At 37.4% G+C, this 19,163-nt stretch overlaps 1 protein-coding gene across 2 annotated transcripts in view; it reads left to right on the top strand.

Moving 5' to 3' along the window:
• The window catches only part of PLA2R1 (phospholipase A2 receptor 1), a 126,238-nt gene that overhangs the window by 81,865 nt on the left and 25,210 nt on the right, over positions 1 to 19,163 (top strand). For both annotated transcript variants that reach the window (XM_047772711.1, XM_047772710.1), the window contains exons 13-20: positions 491 to 636; positions 3,805 to 3,889; positions 6,311 to 6,443; positions 7,328 to 7,363; positions 7,813 to 7,970; positions 14,564 to 14,628; positions 14,914 to 15,017; positions 16,587 to 16,726. In XM_047772711.1, coding sequence (XP_047628667.1) covers positions 491 to 636; positions 3,805 to 3,889; positions 6,311 to 6,443; positions 7,328 to 7,363; positions 7,813 to 7,970; positions 14,564 to 14,628; positions 14,914 to 15,017; positions 16,587 to 16,726 — 867 coding nt within the window. The remainder of the gene's footprint in view (positions 1 to 490; positions 637 to 3,804; positions 3,890 to 6,310; positions 6,444 to 7,327; positions 7,364 to 7,812; positions 7,971 to 14,563; positions 14,629 to 14,913; positions 15,018 to 16,586; positions 16,727 to 19,163) is intronic.

Raw genomic sequence — 19,163 nt, 5'->3', positions numbered from 1 at the left:
CAACCACTGAGCCACGACGGGAACTCCTCATTTCTAATTTCTTGCCATAGGTCAGCCAGATTCATTCAGCCACAGGATACTGGGTCTAATCCTAGTTCTGCCAGTTTGTGGCTATGTGACCTGAAATTTTTAATCCCTCTTGGCCTGACTCTTCTCATCTCTTGACAAACTTTTTACTAAGGGACAAGTATATACCAATCACAAGAAATTTAGGAGGAAAAAAAAGAGTCCTCAACAAGGAAAAGAGTCTTCATCTATAAAACTGAGCCTATCATACCTCCTCATGAATTTGTTATGAAAATAAAATGAAATAATAGTTTTATGATGGCTAGGCATATTTTAGTTCAATAAATGTTATTTCTCCCTACTGGGTCAAGCTTTTAGTGTAGAATAATGACAACAATTATATTACTGCAACCTTCTTGTCCAGAATTAAACAGCCTCACTTTATTTATGACCCTATCGATTTTTTTTCACTTTTATAACGTAGGTATTTCATAGTGAAAAAGTCCTGATGAAAAGAACATGGAGAGAAGCCGAAGCATTCTGTGAAGAATTTGGAGCTCATCTTGCAAGCTTTGCCCATATCGAGGAAGAGAATTTTGTGAATGAGCTTTTATATTCAAAATTTAATCGGTAAATACTTATTAATTTTGAAAAATTGCAGTCAAATATTGTGTCTCCCAGTAACGACTTCTTAGGGATGAGTAGCCCAAATATTGGAGTTATTTGGGATATTCAAAATCTCAAATATTTGTTGTAAGCCTAAAACCAACTAGCTACTAGTTGTGGAAGAAAAGTATATACCTATAATTTTATATTTATAGTGCACCAAGCTCTCATTCCATAAAACAAAGAACAAAATGATGACTGTTTTGACATTTGCAATGTTTTCTGTGTGCCTCAAATAAGAATTTTAGAGCTTTTCTGCCAAACTCAGAAATTACCTAGCCCCATGGTTTTCAAAGTGTTGTCCAAGGCTCCTGAAGGTCCTGGACCAGAGCAGGGAGGACCAAGTGGGTGGCAGATCTCCTGGTTCCTAGTTCCCTGACAACTCACCATATCAGGTCCAACCAACTTCACTTTTAGTTGTTTTGTTATATAACAGGAATCCATATGAGATTTTGTTTAAAAAAAAAAAAGTTTCACTAATTTTTTTAAAAATTCTAATCCAACTTTCTAATTTTACATTCGAGGAGATAGGCGTTCACTCATTTGCATCTGTCTTGCAAGTGTGCAGAATATTGAATGCCATGAAGTTAGAAAAGCAATCAAATTTAAACTTGAAGAAAGAGGTCTTGTGCTACCTCCAACCCAATAAGGACATTTCTTCTACTATGTTCCCATGGTCATCTATATCTGCATAATTCCTTTCAGGTTCAAAGTGCTCATTACTTGGGATAAAACCCATTCCATTGTTGGAGGTTAGTTTCAAAGATCAACTTTTAGTAAGCCTAAACAATACAAGTCAGGTATAGAATGCTCTTGTCACTTAGCATCTATTTTGGGAATATCTTCTATGGAAGGGACACTATTATATGCATAGCTGGCTGGAGAATCCAATAGATATGACCAACAAAATCCTGCCCCTGGGGATGTTGTGATGTAAAGGGGGGCACACCTCCGTGGCTCCATACATTTATTTAACACAGATGCATTTAATACCAGGTACTCTGCTTCAAGCTCTGGAAATCTGAAGTCTCAGTGAAACATGTGCCTGAATCTCAGAAAAAATCCAGAACTGCTTTTTGAGAAAAATCCTGGCCTTCCCCATAAGTTTCTTTTAGGAGCCCCCCTAAAAAGTTACTGGGTAACATCTATCAAATTATTCACTCTAGCATCTACAAAAATGACCTCAAAGGTGGGAGCATCTCCCAGTGTGTGCCTCAGGAAGTACTCCGTGGGGAAATAGGGATCAAATATGTTTCTAAGCAAGGCACAATCTTGGGATTTGCTATATACATTAGCATTGCAAAGACTCTAGAAGGAAGCATTTCTCTGACTACAAAACTTATTTTTGAGAACATTTATCAACATCCCATGGAACTGCTAGTCCCTGCTAGAACTACTGACCTGAGACCATAGTTCCCAAATCTGGCTGATTTTTACACTTATTTGGGGAATTTTTTAATCCAGAGCCCTATGTTGTCATGCCAGAGCTGCTCAGTCAGATTCTCTGAGGCTGAAGAAAAGTTCAAAAAGCTTCCTGGTGGATTGGATTGTTAGCCTGGTGTGGGTCTCAGATCCAAGAGCTATGTGATAGTATCCATTGTTCTATAAGTTGGCTTCACTACTCTGAAATTGCAAAACATACTTTCATATGGAGGTTTGCTTGCAAGTTTGCTGTAACATCCAATATTATTATATTGTTTCTATTTGTATAAATTCTCACACATGGAATGTCCTGTAGAATTTTAAGAAGTATCTCCAAAATTATTGATCTTCAGCATCTAATCATAAAAGCTATATAATGTATATTTTACTTTTTTCCCAGACTGCCAGGGAGTTCAGCCAAATCACATGCTTAATTATACCAAATAAGTCAATTCCCATGTTTGGTACATACGCTGCTTCTCCTTCCTATGGCACTGCTTTTCTATTTCTGTCTTATTATATTCATATTATAGTAATTAGTTAAAATTATACAATTTTGGGAAATTGATGGAGAGCAAATAAATACCAGTTCATCTTCCAGGAGCTAGTATATGCAGGAAAATGTAGAACTCTGAATTCAGAGAGGAAAGGAACAAAAACTTCTCAACGCAGGGAGAAGAACATGGGTTTTCAGCCTGGCCATTGAGATTAATACGCCCGGCTTCACCTTAAGGCAGCATTCTCCCCTTCCCACAACCTTAAATGTAAGTTATGACCATGGCAGTGACCAACAGGCCTCAGTGATTCTGAGATTTTCTTGAGTCACCTTTTATTTTCATTTGTATCGTTCAGGCAGAGGAGCTCAAACGTCTGAGGAGGGGATGCTTCAGAATAGGCTTGCTCCTTTGCACTAAGGAAAATAAAGCATCTGTCATGACTTCTGAATCTTTTAAATCTTTAATTCTTCAAAGTTATTCTCAGAAAATTATCTTGGTGAGATGGTTTGTTATACAATTAGGCTTTATTGCTTGATTTATTGAGTACTCTGTAGTTTAACGTATTCGTCCTCCACCTAATAGACGGGAAGATGGCTCATATGCAGGGCTTCTCGCCAAGACTAACCAGTGGTGACTGCTGAAGTTAATGTACCATGCCTTGGACTGATTCTCTGTGGAGTTATTTACTTTGAGATTTGGGGGGAAAAATCTGCTGTGTACATTTTATTAAATGGGCATGGTGGTGATTAACCTTCAGAGAATACATGCACATTTGACAAAAGAGCAACAAATTAAAACACAGTAAAGGAGTATAAATAGTAAAGTAGTCAATAAACAGTCCTCTAGGGAACTGATGTTCCAAAAGTCCTTACCAGGTTGCTTTCATGTTTTCTTGTCCTAATTGAAAGTCATTACCTTTCCTAAAGAATATGAGAAACCCATGCACTCAATACAGGTTGACTCTTCCTTCAACTGCCCATCACCAGTGAGCACACTGTACAAACTAAGAGAAATGGGAGTGAAATTAATCTTCTCTTGGTTGATTTCATAGCTCGGGTGTTGCTTATAGGATGTGTCCAGTAAGTGTTTGAATTCTTCCAATAGCACCAGTGGTTTCCTGCACAACTAAATACTTCAAAATATTTCTTAAACCGTGTACATAATGTTGTAAATTCAATGGGAAGGACCAAGTTTTTGTTTCTTCTCTTCATAGGACAGAAGAAAGGCAGTTCTGGATTGGATTTAATAAAAGAAACCCACTCAATGCTGGCTCTTGGGAGTGGTCTGATGGAACTCCTGTAAGTCTTTCCAAATTAGAGAAAAGGAAATGAATTCAAAGCAGGTGGCCCCAGGACCACTGGCTAAACCAAGCCAGAGAACCTGGAAACAATGACCATCTTCCCCATGACTCAGACCTAAATCAAAAACTACCATCAGAGCCCAATGCCAAAAGAGTTATTTCCGCAAAGTCCTGAGAAAACGTTGCTAGCCAGAGAGTTCTGAGGCCAGCTGTAAGATCTGATCCTAAAAAGGAATCAAAATCTCTGAAAAGCCCACAGCCATCTCCCATGTGAAGAATCTCCAGCAGAGAAGGAATTATTCTTTAAAATACTACCAAGCTTCCTTTGCCTCACCCTCCCTCTCCTGCATAGCACGTGATTGTGTGAGTGAGTCCATGTCACAAGGAAAACAAACATTTTCAGTTTCTCTAACTTTCAAAGGACAGAAATGCCACCCTTAGAAATAGCATCTCCTCCTCAGCCAAAGAAAGAGAAAAAGACTTGCTTTTCATTTAGCCTCACATGTTTAAAAACCTCTCTGAAGGAAGGCAGGAGCTCACAATTATGGGGAGATTTTTTATTGTTGTGGTGGTGGTGGTGGTTAGGTTTTTTTTTTTCTGTTGTTGGTTTTTTGTTTTTTGTTTTTCAGGCGCAAGGAGGATTTCTCAGATTTTCCTCATAATGGGAGAAAAAAACAAAAAACAAAAAAAACAGAAGCAGTATCCCAGATTGAAATGAGATCCTCCCAAGAACATGTGCAAACCCAAGTGACTCAGTTTCCCCTGTGAACTGGGTGCTGGCAATAGCCTGCAGTGAGCATGTAATGCAGCTCCTATTTGCTGAGTTCCCAGCACCGAGCTGAGTGCACTCCTACATGATCTCATTTCATTCTCATAATGATTCATATAGTAGGAATTAGAATAATTAAGTAGTTTCCCTAAAATAATATATAAGATTGACAGTGTTTGTATACAGGTTGTCTGCTTCCAAAGCCGCAATGTCATAATGTCTCCTCATTGGCAAAATAGTAGCAGCCGAACTTTGAAATAGTAAAGATCAATAGAAAAAAGGGATCTCTAGGCCTGCTACAGAGATTGTAGCAAAGAAGGGATTTGTGGAAATGCTATATGATTATAGAGGGAACAAAAATAATGAGTGTGCTATTTAAAAAAAAATAATGGTTCTACCCCAGTACTACTTCTTGGAAAAGGGCATCAGGACCAGAGAGTGGGAAGATCTTAGGGTTCACCCAGCCCCACCCATTTATTTGGCTGATGAAGAAACCAAGGCCCAGCAAATAGAAGGTGTCTAGCAGGGTTGGTCTGCCCCTTAAATAGCAGCCACCATATGGTACAGTTGGAAGGTTAGCATCAGAATGGCACTTGGAAAATATAATGTGGGATGTAAAAGTTGAGAATGTGTTTTAGTAAAACAAACTCAATAGTCATAGGAGAGTAAAGACAATTTGGTTCAGAATCAATGAGATAAAGCCACCAACCAGTGGACTGAGTCCCTCACCACTTCCCTATGGACAAAAATAAATATCAAACTCATGCCATTCTCTGAATCTGACCATATATATATTGAAGTTAGATAAATTGTTGCATGAATGTTTACATGTTTGAGGGGGGCAATAGATAGTGTCAAAACCCTCTTTTTTCACATTTTTACCTCAGTTTTATTTGTGGTCCATCTGCTTTTCTGTCAGGTAGTTATTAAATCATTGGGAAAGTTGAATCTTTAGTTAATACCCTTGTTATGTGATCATTCATGGAAAGTATTGGATAGTTCCCTGGTTAAAGCAAGGGTTGACTTAGAATTTAGTGATTAGAGACTACAAGCTTCATGTTTGTGCGAAAGAATCTGCATCAGAGGTCAGACCTGATTCTGACAGACCCTTGAGCCTCTGAGAAAGAAGTTCACCCAGGATCCCAGGGCTAACCTAATCCTGCCAGTAAGAAAACAGTGCAAGTTCATCTCATTTGTTCTTTGGGAGAAAGGAATAATATGCCTCTTTAAAAAAAATGCTAAGATTTTGATTAGCTTACTTTTCACTTCACAAATGTGGAACACCTTTAAGTGGCATTATAACCAGACTTCCTTTAGAAGTCCACTGTGATTTATTTTTTATTTTATTTTATTGTCTTTTGTCTTTTTAGGGCCGCACCTGCTGGCATATGGAGGTTCTCACGCTAGGGGTTGAATTGGAGCTGTAGCTGCTGGCCTGCACATCACAGTTCATGGCAACGCAGGATCCTCAACCCACTGAGCAAGGCCAGGGATCAAACCTGCGTCCTCATGGATACTAGTTGGATTCATTAACCACTGAGCCATGACGAGAACTCCTATTGTGATTTATTTACAAGGGTGCCTTTTTGATCTTTTGACATTTTTGTGGGGGAATCATTATTAAGGAATAATGAACTTCATCTGCTGCAGGTTGTCTCTTCATTTTTAGACAATACTTATTTTGGAGAAGATGCAAGAGATTGTGCTATTTATAAGGCAAATAAAACGTTGCTGCCTTCACACTGTGGTTCCAAACGTGAATGGATATGCAAAATTCCAAGAGGTAAAAATAAGATCTTTACTACTTGTTGGCTTTCTGATAATCTACAGCACTTTTCCAAGTGAACTGTTACAGCAGTCTAAAATTTAAGCACTCTGGACCATAGTCCCAATAACCTTAATAACGAACCCAATTGCACGTTTAGAAAAAAAATGTATCATGGGGGAATGAGAAAGATGACACCAATGCAGTATGCTATTAGTTACTAGGAAATGAGGATAACTGCCTATGTTATGGAATATTATATTTTGCAAGTACAACCTAGAAGAAATGTCACTGTGCCATTACAGGCAAACAAAATAACTTATCAAATGAGTAAGTGAGAGCCCCTGGCACAGTGTGTGACACACAGTGGGCCCTCAACAAGTGTTCACATTCTTTTTTCTTCGACCAGAGGTCTAGTGTTTTTTTTTGTTTTTTTTTTTTCCTGTCTTTTTAGGGCTGCACCCATGGCACATGGAGGTCCCCAGGCTAGGGGTCGAATTGGAGGTGTAGCTGCTGGCCTACATCACAGCCACAACTTGGGATCCAAGCCTCGCCTGTGACCTATACCACAGCTCAAGGCAATGCCGGATCCTTAACCCACTGATGGAGGCCAGGGATTGAACCTGCATCTTCATGGATACTAGTCAGATTCCGTTCTGCTGAGCCACGACAGGAACTCCCCAGGTCTCTCTTGAGGCCTCCTCAAGGGTATGATGACTAATCACTTTTCAAACAGCAAGAAGTACCTGGTTCTTAAATGATCTTTTAAAAAGCAAAGTCCAAATACTGTGTTAAGACCTGAAGTAATTCAGAGACAGCACACCTGTCAATAAAGGTCACTCAAGAGAGATAGCACACCTGTCAATAAAGGTCACTCAAGACGGTTTCCTCTCGCTTTGCAGATGTGAGACCCAAGATTCCACCCTGGTACCAGTATGGTAAGAACTATCCTAGCAGTTCTTGAATTTCCAATTATGTATTATCATGTACCATTACTGTGTTATTACATTCCTCCAATTGAGTTGCTTTCTTATGTCAATCTAGAACTAATTTATTCAAATTAACAAATTAATCATTAATAATAAAATTAACAAATATTAAATATGACTAGAGACTAATCAGTTTTAACTCAGTTTTCATGACACGTTTTTAAAATATGCCTCTATCCCAGATCTTTGAATACATTTGAATGTTTCTTATATGAAATAGACCAAGGAAAATAAGAAAGTTATATACTTATGTGAGGGAGTGAGTGGATACATACACAATTTCTTAATGCTGAGTGATCAAATTACACACTTACAGTAATCATAACATACCCTACTTAAGTCTGCATTATATTGCTCAATAATTGCTGCATCATCTAAATTGTTTATTTCTCTTTCAGATGCCCCCTGGCTCTTTTATCAGGATGCAGAGTACCTTTTTCATACCTCTGCCTCAGAATGGTCCTCTTTTGAGTTTGTCTGTGGCTGGCTGCGCAGTGATATTCTCACTATTCATTCTGCACATGAGCAAGAATTCATCCACAGCAAAATAAGAGCGGTACTTACATATGATTCACTATGAGAAATTCAGAGCTTAGCTCCTTCTTCTGTCCTTGTGGGATTTTGTTTTTATATGACTTCAGACATTTATTTAAGTCTCCTTAAAAGCCCGAGATTTTTAAGAATTGTTTTTTCTTCCTGTTGTAGAAATTTAAAGAAAATAATGGAAACACAAGTTTACTATACTGGTCACTTCTTATGCTTTTTTTTAGCAACAATGATGAGTAAGAGTTTTATTGTTTTGGGTTCATTCCATCATTCAACACATATTTATTCAGAGTCTACTCTTCTAGGGACTGAGGTTCTATCAGTGATTAAAATAGACCCAACATTTTTCCCCACCTGGAGCTTACAGTCTAGTCTGGGAAGGAAGACTGTAAACAATAAAAGTAAATAGAATTACATAAGATTTTAGAAAAAGATAAATGGATAAATGCCATGGAGGAAAATGAAGCACAGATGAGGGACAAGGAGTACAGGGAGAGGCATGGCTGTTTCAAAGTTTCATATTTTACTCATAGGAATATAACATTTTTAAGACTCTGTACAGAAAATGGTAAGAAGTGGTTCTCCATTTCAACTTACAATAGAGAAAGACTAGATTAATCCTAGGCTAATCAGAAAGGAGCATGCAAAATCTGTTAAATAATGAAATAGAGTACCAAGGAATAGTGTAGGTTTTCTGTGTGTTTCTTCAACAAGTATTTATTGAACATTAGGTATGTCTCAGGCATTATGGTATTTGTCAAGGACACAAAAATGTCAAGGACACAAAAATGAGGTAAAGTCATGGTTTTTAAAAAGCTGGAAATAATATGATATAGTCAGTGAATCTGTATATACAAATTACCAAGGGGCACCAAGGAGGTAGAACCTCATTCCCATTTTCCCTACCCTAGGAAATCACTGAAAGTAAGAAAATGCATTTTTTTTCTTTTTTCATAATTTAATATTATTTCATTGTCTCCAGGAACCCTTTCTCACTCTGTCATCTTTTTACATGTTTGTAGGTTGACTGTTAAAATGAAACTCTATGTTAAAGCATCCTTGACTTATAAAACAAATGTCTTCCCTCACAGCTCATGTGGCTTTCCTGTTTCTGTCATTCTGTTTCGTACAGAATGTGAGGTACATGCAGGTCGGGACTACTACTGAGTTTTGATGGAAAAGCCAAGAAACAGAGGGGTTAGATAACATCCACATGGTCCCAAAGAGGCTCAGTGGCAGACCAGTGACAAGAACCAGATGTTCCCCACTACTGGTTCATGCACTATTTTACCACCCTTCATCTCCTACAAATGGAACATTCAAGCCAAACCATAATATTAGATATCAACAAATTACATGTCATGACATCAGAAAATATGTTTCTTTAGCTAGATGGCAGACTCCTTATCCCCGGTGGCAATAACAAGCAATCAGGTGAATGGCTAAAAATCAAGCCATTGACATGGCAAAGTGCACATCTCAAAAAGAATTTATATTTCTCCAATACTTATTGTAACAGTGTTAGGCACTGCTAAGTACTAATCTTTACTGGCATTTAATGTTTCCAAGAACTCTCTGTGGGAAGTCCATCATCCATTTACAGATGAAGAAGCTAAGACTCCAGAGAGGTGAAGCAACCTTGTTACATAGCAGTTAAGTAGTAGAATTTGGAAGTGAACCCAGGTCATTTGACTTACAAGGTCATTTTTAAAAACCACTGCTGGCAGAACAGTGCGGAATAGTATCTTCTCACATTAAAATGCTAGTTCTAAAATCCCTCCCTGCAAAGGAACCCCTTATACACTGTTGGTGGGAATGTAAATTGACACAGCCACTACGGAAAACAGAATGGAGGGTCCTCAAAGAACTAAACACAGCAATTGCAATCCTGGCTATATATCTGAAAAAAAAATGAAAACAGTATTTGAAAAGATATATGCACCCTAATGTTCATTGAAGCATTATCTACAATAGCTAAAATATGGAAGCAACCTAAGTGTCCATCAACAAATGAATGCATAAAGAGGATGTGGCATATTATATGCAATAAAGAATATATCTCAGTGATATAAAAAATGAAATTTTGCCATTTGCAACAACATGGATGGACCTAAGCACTACTATGCTTAGTGAAATAAGTCAAAGAAAGGCTAATACTGTATGTTATCACTTAAATATGGAATCTAAAAAATAAAACAAATGAATATAACAAAACATAAATAGATTCACAGATGTAGACAACAAACTAGTGGTTACCAGTGGGGAGAGAGAAAGGAAGGGAGGGGAGGGGCAAAATAGGGGTAGAGGATGAAGAGGTATAACTGACAATGTATGAAATAAATAAGCTGAGGGAATATTGTACAGCTTAGGGAAATATAGCCATTATTTTACAATAACTTTTGTTTTTTTTAACTTTTTAGGGCTGCACATGGCAGCATATGGAAGTTCCCAGGCTAAGGGTCGAATCAGAGCTGCAGCTGCCGGCCTATACCCAAGCCACAGTGACAGCAATGCGGGATCCGAGCCATGTCTGCAACCTACACTACAGCTCACAGCAGTGGCAGATTCTTAACCCACTGAGTTAAGCCAGGGATTGAATCTGCATCCTCGTGGATACTAGTCAGGTTCTTTACCACTGAGCCACAATGGGAACTCCCTACAATAACTTTAAATGGAATGTAATCTATAAAAATTTTGAATTACTGTGTTGTATACCTGAAACTAACATATTATAAACCAACTACAATTTAAAAACAAATAAACAATAAATAAAACAAAATGAAATCGCTTCTCAAAAGATGGCTGCCAGTGCCATCTCAGACACGAACAGTGCAGGGCTTCTTTGATCGTAGCTCTTTTGAAACCTCTGCAAGTCTTCTTTCTTCATCTTTCCCTTAATTCACTCTCCCAGTCTTTGGTTGTTGGGAAGCCAGTGGGAATGATGGAGTTAATGCTTCCCATTGAAGGGAACAATAAAACCTCATAGGCTGGGCCATTTGAGAAGTTTATCCAGTGCCATGATCTAGCTGAGGAACAGATCTAGTGATCTGAAACCAGACACACCCTTGTGGTGGCTTACATGGCAAAATTGTTACCCAGCCTACAGCCAAGTTAATACAGAATGCCCTGTCAGTATTACGGGTGAGTGGCCAGCTGATCTAATAGCACAGAAGAAAATTATCAGAGGGTATACAATGTGGAGATGGAGAATGGGGCAAGAGAACCAAAGGGAAAGGGTATCGATTTAGAAAAAAGAATGCTGTATATTTCTAAAGCAGTTTTTCCTTCTGCATAATTTACAGCTGTTAGGCAATTTTTGTTGGCGGTAATGGTGGTATTTATGATGACCATTTATGTTTCTTAAATAAGAAACTGCATACCTAAGAATGTCCTGCTGGAACAGGTCAGTCCAGAAGTCCAGGATGAGGAGCTAAACATGTAGGATCATACCACTCATTGTGGCATACCCATCCTATAATTGTGGGAGAATAAGGATTAAGTAATTTTTTATGGCCACATCCACAGCATATGGAAGTTCCTGGGCCAGAGATTGAATCTGAGTGGCAGCTGCAGCCTATGCTACAGCCGCAACAACACCAAATCCTTTAACCCACTGTACAGGGCCAAGGATGGAACCTGTGCCTCCGTGGTACCCTAGCTGCTGCAGTTGGATTCTTAACACACTGCACCACAGCAGGAACTCCCTTAAATATTTTTAAAGTTACATATGTGTTGTATAGCTCCTCTACAAAGAGTAGTAACTCAGAAATATGAAAGACAAAAATAACATTCAGTTGGGGAATTGAAGAATTAATTATTGAGAAAGAAAGCTGAATGCATTTTTAAAAACCTGAAAAGTAGAATTTTTTTAATGTAATGTTTCCATCTTGGAAAAGAAATGAGTCAGAATTTTCTCTTTGACTAACGTAAGACCACAGGGCATGATGAGAGGGAATTTTTGAGTACCAGTTTTTTGAGCCATGTTGTTGGTCAGATCAATGCAAAAAAAAAATTTTAAACCACAGCACTTTAGGAGTTGTTAGACATGAACTGATATTTTTATGCTGTGCTGTGCAATATTTGCATTTCAAAACTACGATTTACTCATTTTTTAAGTTTTATTTCAAAATATTTATAACAAAAATATATCGTCTATTAGTCACCCTCCAAAATCTGAAGTTTTAAAGCTTTAAAATAACTTTATGGAAACATTTTAAGAGATGTCAGGTTGTTCTTCCATATATTGCTTAGTAGATTAATGTATTGGCTACTGCTGTAGGTTATTTCTTTTTGTTAAGTGCTCTTCCCATATGATGCTATCTATAACGACTGCTTGTCTGTAATGAAACAAAATTGATATTACGAAGTCCATGGTTATATCACATTTCTTCATACAAAAGAATATTGGAGTTCCCATTGTGTCTCAGTGGTTAACAAATCCGACTACAAACCATGAGGTGGCAGGTTTGATCCCTGGCCTTGCTCAGTGGGTTAAGGATCCGGTGTTGCCGTGAGCTGTGGTGTAGGTTGCAGATGCGGCTGGAATCCCGAGTTGCTGTGGCTCTGGCGTAGGCCGGCAGCTGTAGCTCCGATTAAACCTCTAGCCTCGGAACCTCCATATGCCGTGGGAGCAGCCCTAGAAAAAGCAAAAAAAAAAAAAAGACAAAAAAAAGAATATTAATGTCTATTGTTGTGGTTTCATACTTATACTAAAATTTACAACCTCTATTTTTCAAGTTGGATTTTTCACTCTGGGTGTCTTGGAGGTTGTCCTATGAGATTTTGTTCCATATCTCAACAGGTTTTGATGTGCCATGTGGAGGATTACCATGCTATAATTGAGGTGGTAATAAATATGCCACTTAGGATGCAGTAGTTATAATTTCTCTTTAGAGGTCCTTAATTGGGGCAGTGAACAATCAGGCCATGATTTCCACTATTGTTGCACATGAGACCGCTTTAGATTGAATGAAATTGTTGTGGTTCTCCCACTGAGTTTCACAGCCAGTCCCCATGGACCCATTCCAAAGTCTGACAATAGGAATCTAAATTCAGCATGTAAGAACACGTCCATGGAACAACACCTCAGGGATCCAAAATTATAGTTGCACCATCTTGCGTTATTCTCAAATTGCTGATATGGCAGACAGCCACACTGGTTAAATTAGAATGTTAGAATGCTATTTGGTTCTGTGGTCTGATGACCTGAAATTCATATGGAAAAAAAAATATCTTAAAAAGCATTCACAAGTCCTTATAGAAGAAATGGAAGTGCAAGTTTCAATGTATAATGCCTTCAAATTAACAAGCTTTTAGCATAAAAAATTAAGTTACATTTCACACATAGCACACACAGGATATAGTATATTGATTTAGAGGTCTTAGAGAAATCCTTACTGCCTCTTCTTCTTTTATAGTTAAAGAGGGAATTTCAATTTCCTGGGTCATAAGTCCAGTATTACATCTGCTCTAATGTGTGTATGTGTATGTGCGTGTGCATGCATATCGCGTTTCACGTTTCTTCTTTATTGTACTGAGATCTGTTTGATAAATAATGGTATAAATTAGTAAGATATATAAGGATAATTTTCTAGTTGTCAAACACTGGAAATACGGTAGTATTCTTTTGTCCTATATTGTCGTTTCTATTTGCATGGGGAGGGTGCCAATACTTAGTTTAAAACTTAGCATTCAGACTAATGCCTAAAATAGAAATTGTTTTTACTGTTGAAATCTTTGGGCTAGGAGTCAAATTGGAGCTATAGCTGCAGGCCTACGCCACAGCTACAGCAACACTGGATCCAAGCCACATCTGCAACCTACAGTGCAGCTTGTCGCAACACTGGATCTTTAACCCAACGAGCTAAGGACAGGGATCAAACCCACAACGTCACAGAGACTACCTTGGGTCCTTAACCCGCTGAAACTGCAATGGGAATTCCTTGAATTATTTTTCAAGTACTGTAGCATATGCAGTGTACTTCTATAAATCACTGAGAGAATAAACCACTAAATTTTTAATTAAAAAAAAAAAAAAAAGTCCAGCAAGGGAATTCCCATCATGGCTCAGCGGAAACAAATCTGACTAGCATCCATGAGGATGCAGGTTCTATCCCTGGCCTCACTCTGTGGGTTAAGGATCCAGCATTGCTGTGGCTATGGTGTAGGCTGGCAGTTGTGATTCAACCCCAGCCTAGGAACCTCCAAATGCCGCAGGTGAGGCTCTAAAAAGACCAAAAAAAGGGGGGGGGGGATCCACATTCTCTTTTACTTCACGATGTTACTTTTTAAATTCCAATTACAAGAGTTAGAAATTTTACTTTTAAATATATAGGACTTGGAACAAAGTTATAGCAAGTTGTATGAAACTAAAATCATTTTCAATATTTGATTCCAATTTTCTTCCATAATGAGGAGGGAATAGTTTGGAATAATGAAGTTCCATGTTTTCTCAGGATGCTAGGCCTCAGTGTCCTCTTCTTTAGATAACTGGGTAAAATTCTAAAGAATAGAAAGCTATTAACAACAATCCCATTAATCTTAATAGTGAAAAGGGAAAACAAGTAGAGTAAATGCTGACATTCTCTCTCTCTTTTTAAATAGCTATCAAAATATGGTGTAAATTGGTGGATTGGACTTCAAGAAGAAAGAACCAATGATGAATTTCGGTATGGACCTATATTAATTTGCATCTAACTCTCTTTGACAGATTTTTATTTGCAGAATGATTGAACTAGATCTTAGTAGTTAATTTGTTGAATAGCCTTCAACTTATAATTTGTTGAATAGCCTTTAACTTATAAATTTTCATTTCCCTAACCAAAGATATGAGTATTATTTTTTAATTCAATAATATATTATGCCTTCAGTCCTTACCCTGGAACTCTAAAAACGATGTTGGAGATTGAAGTGCAGAATGAGAAAAGACCTTTAATTTTTTAATTTTCCTGCAGCTGGAGAGATGGATCACCAGTAATATACCAGAACTGGGACAAAGGAAAAGAAGGATCTTTGCATAATCAAAGCCAGAGATGTGCCTTCATTTCATCCATAACAGGTTACTTTATTCATCTACTTTTGGTTTTATAATTTGAACAAATTTTCAGGAGGCCTGAAGTCTCCTTTTCATTGCATTAGCTCAGTGAGAAAGGTTTGTTTGGTATTTTGCTTTTCAACTTAATATGTTTAATTTCATCAGTCTTAATTCTCAAGGATGATCATTCCAACAGTTTATTCCATGCATTCATATTCTTGAAAATAATCTACATCCAGATAAGTCCTTCCTCTTGAACCAAAACAGCAACAAAAATGAGCCCATGGAAATTAGTCAAAATATGCCTGATAAATTCTCTGTGAAATTTCAATGTGGACTCATATTTTTATCTCTTTCTAGTATCCAGTTTACAATTGGCCAGAACTTCAATTGTTGAAACTTACTTCCACTTTCCCATTTAAGAAAATTTTTCATTGAATTCTGTAATCTTTTAACACCTGGTATTAATTGCTGCTTGCCTTAGAACACCGTTTGCCCGTTGGATTTAGAAATACATGTACATTTAAGACGGGTTTTTTAATTCTCTTCATCAGTACAGTGTTATTTGGGTTGATTGTCCACTATGCCCACCCCACTCTTTCTATCCAGTAAATAATGATGTTTCCAATTCTAACAGTTTTGAAAAGAACCTATACCCCAAGTCAGGAGAGGGATAAACACGGAAAGCAATCTCTAGTGGTGTAAGGGCAGCCACAGAGAAAGTTAGGGGAGGAAAAACCATGTTGTTAATCAGCACACTTTTGCCAGCAGGTGTCACAACAGCCTACAGAAAGGTTGTTTTGTGATTCAGAAAGAATAGCAGCTAATCAGCATTGAAAATAGCACTCCAGCCCCTCCTTCAAAATGCCAATATCTTTTTGGCTCATCCTACTCACACTAGAAAAATGAATCTGCCCTTGCAATTTAATGCATCCCTGCCCTATTCTGGAATTTATAACTTGAATGCTAATGAAATGCATTCTATAACCTTTACTCTGAAAATATAGCTCTTCTAAACTGAAAAACATTTTCCAAGAGACTAAGGACTTTGGGGTATATCTTCCTGAAAGCACATCTGTAAGTGTGTGTGTTCTGTTAGGGTCAGTGTTGAGAAGAGCTTCTTCCTTAGAAGTTCCTCAGTTATTTTTTCTAAATTAGTACATTTTTCTTAAGAATTATAAAGTAGAAATGATGACGTACTGTCTTGGACTCTTTCTTCTGTTTACCTGGAAGTCGAATACTTTAAAAACAAAACTATTACTCAACAAAATTTTCTTTTGCTCACCAAGTCAAATATTCTTAGAACTTTAATTAATTTTGTGATTTCAATTGCAGTAATTGTTTAGCCCTTTTTTTTCTGCATTTGCAAAATTTCTACATTCTTGAATTAGAATTACTGATTTGGCACCTTGCCCAGTTAGCTCTTGTCACTAGAGAACTCTATGATCAGTAGTTAAATTTAGCTCAATTTCTAGATTTAACAAAGTATGGAAAATTACAGACATAATTAAAAACAAAAATAGTGACCGATAGAGAATGCCTACATAGTGTCACCTTTGTTTTGGGTAATTTCTAACCTGTTTTCTCCTCCAGGACTGTGGGCTAGTGAAGAGTGTTCAGTTTCTATGCCTAGCATCTGTAAGCGAAAAAAGGTTTGGGTCATAGAGAAAGAGAACAATACACCAAAACAGCATGGAACATGTCCCAAAGGATGGCTCTATTTTAACTATAAGGTAAACTTGTTTTCAAAAAGTTGCTTTTGTTTCTCTTTCATAGATGTTTAGTTTAAAAAGTAATCAAAAAAGTAGGTGTGGCTTTGAAATACCATGAGTGGTCCACTGGACCTGGAATTTTTTTGATCACAATTTTCAAGAGATTTGAGAAGTTTTCTATTTAGGGACAAATCTCTTGAAATAAAAAGGTTTTGTCAAAGACAGCCTTGACACCACCCTTCATTTGTATACTGAGTTTTTGCTATTGACATTATCAATCATTGTGCTTTATGACTTTTTTTAGCAGTGACGTGCATGTGTGTGCATGCGTGCCTGTGCCTTCGTGTGTGTGTGTGTGTGTGTGTGTGTCTTGGCTCTGTTCCCAAGTGAGCAGTCAGCTCCAGAGGGCCCAGACTCCATCTTCTTTTGTGTCTTCCCTTCCTAGGGCCAGCAAACAGCTCTGCCTGCCTTGTGAACTGACCAACTAATAACATAGCTCAGTCAACTTTGTCTTGAGCCTCATAAAGCTGATGCTTCCATGCAGAATTGAATTTTTTTTTAAATGGCCAGTGGGGATATTATAAGCCAGATTTACTATTTCTGATACTGTCTCCAATTAAGGCTGAGACTTCCCCTCCGTTCCTTATGCTTTCAAATAAAATAACTTTATAGGCCTTAGGTGGAAGTAATTAAAATGCATCTCAATTTATAAATGTTTAACTTTTCAATAATTAAAAACTCAAACTGTGTCATAATTTCTTATGGTAATATGAAATTGCTCCTTCATCGTGGACAGCCAGTTTTAAGTCTATATGTTTAGTCATATTGGGAGGGCATTTCCTCCCTTGTGATCTTCCTTTCATTATTAATCTGTGAAGTGGGGCCATTTGGATTTAACACACATTTATTGAGTACCCAGTACATATTTGGCACTGATGTTTTTAATTGTGGTAAAATTCACCTAATACATAATCTACTATCTTGACCAGTTTTAAATACACAGTGCAGTAGTGTTAGGTATATGCACATTGCTGTGCAATGACTCAGCAAACCTTTTTTATCCTGTAAACCTGAAACTCTAAACCCATTAAACAACACCCCCATCTTCCCTCCCCACAGCCCCTGGCAACCACCATTTCACCTTCTATCTCTATTCTTTTGACTATTTCAGATACTGCACGTAAATGGGATCATACAGTGTTTATCCTTTTGTGACTGGTTTATTTCACTCCACACAATGTCCTCCAGGTTCACCCATGTCATAGCACTTTTCTTCCTTTTCTGGACTGAATACTATTCCATTGTATGTATATACCACATTTTGTTTTTCCACTTATCCATCCATGGACATTCAGGTCTCTTCCACCTTGTGGCTGCTTTCTGCTGGCAACTTCACATATGTGTATTTCTCATTTTATTAGATTTTTAAAACACACAGAATTGTTATCTCATCTTACATATGAGAAACTGAGGCAAATAAAATTGTGTGGTTTTTCTGAAACTTACAGAAAGTAAGTATCAGGCTGAGAATCAATCTCAGGTTTTCTGACCCTGAGTCTTTTTTTATTTTATTTTTATTTAGTTATTTATTTTTTTATGGGTGCACCCACAACATATGGAAGTTCCTGGGCCAGCAATTGAATCCAAGCTGCAGCTATGACCTACACCACAGCTTTGCAATGCCAGATCCTTTAACTCACTGTGCGGGGCTGGGGATCACACTTACACCTCTGCAGCCACCCAAGCCACTGCAATCAGATTCTTAACCCACTGCATTACAGCAGGAACCTCCTGACCCTGAGTCTTGTCCCTCTCCTACAGCTGCCACTTTATATAAGAACTTAAGAATTACATCACCTTAGCCCTGTGATCCAATCAGTCAGGTAGCACTGTGAAATATTTTCTAGAATAATATAGTCATTCTCTGAAATGTTACAAAATATTGACACATTATTTTTAATAGTTGATACCTTCAGTCTACTTCTTTTCTCAAACTATAAAATCTTTCTACCAGTTGTAAATTACTTATACATTTCAAAATGAGAAACATAGAAAATATTCAATAGGACTTGAGTATTACTAGGTCTTTTATTAAAATCTTTGATAATTAGCTATTTTATTATCATAAAATATACATACCATAAAATATGCCTTTTAAACCATTTTAAGTGTACAGTTCAGTGGCATTAATTACATTCACAATGTTCTTCAGCCAATACTTCTATTTCCTAAGCTTATCATCCTTCCAAACAAGCTCTGTAACTGTTAAGCAATAGCTCTCTATTCCCTCCAGCCCATGGTAAGCTCTAATCTATTTTCCATCTCTGTGAATTTGCCTGTTCTACATATTTCATATAAATGAACTCATACAATACCTATCCTTTTGTGGCTGGATTATTTTATTTAGCATAATGTTTTCAGGATTCACTCATATTAGAATATGTATCAGAATTTGATT

The sequence above is a fragment of the Phacochoerus africanus genome, chromosome 3, assembly GCF_016906955.1.
Source record: "Phacochoerus africanus isolate WHEZ1 chromosome 3, ROS_Pafr_v1, whole genome shotgun sequence".
Lineage (NCBI taxonomy): Eukaryota > Metazoa > Chordata > Mammalia > Artiodactyla > Suidae > Phacochoerus > Phacochoerus africanus.
Note: the sequence above shows the minus strand (reverse complement) of the source record. Positions and strands in the feature narration are given on the sequence as shown.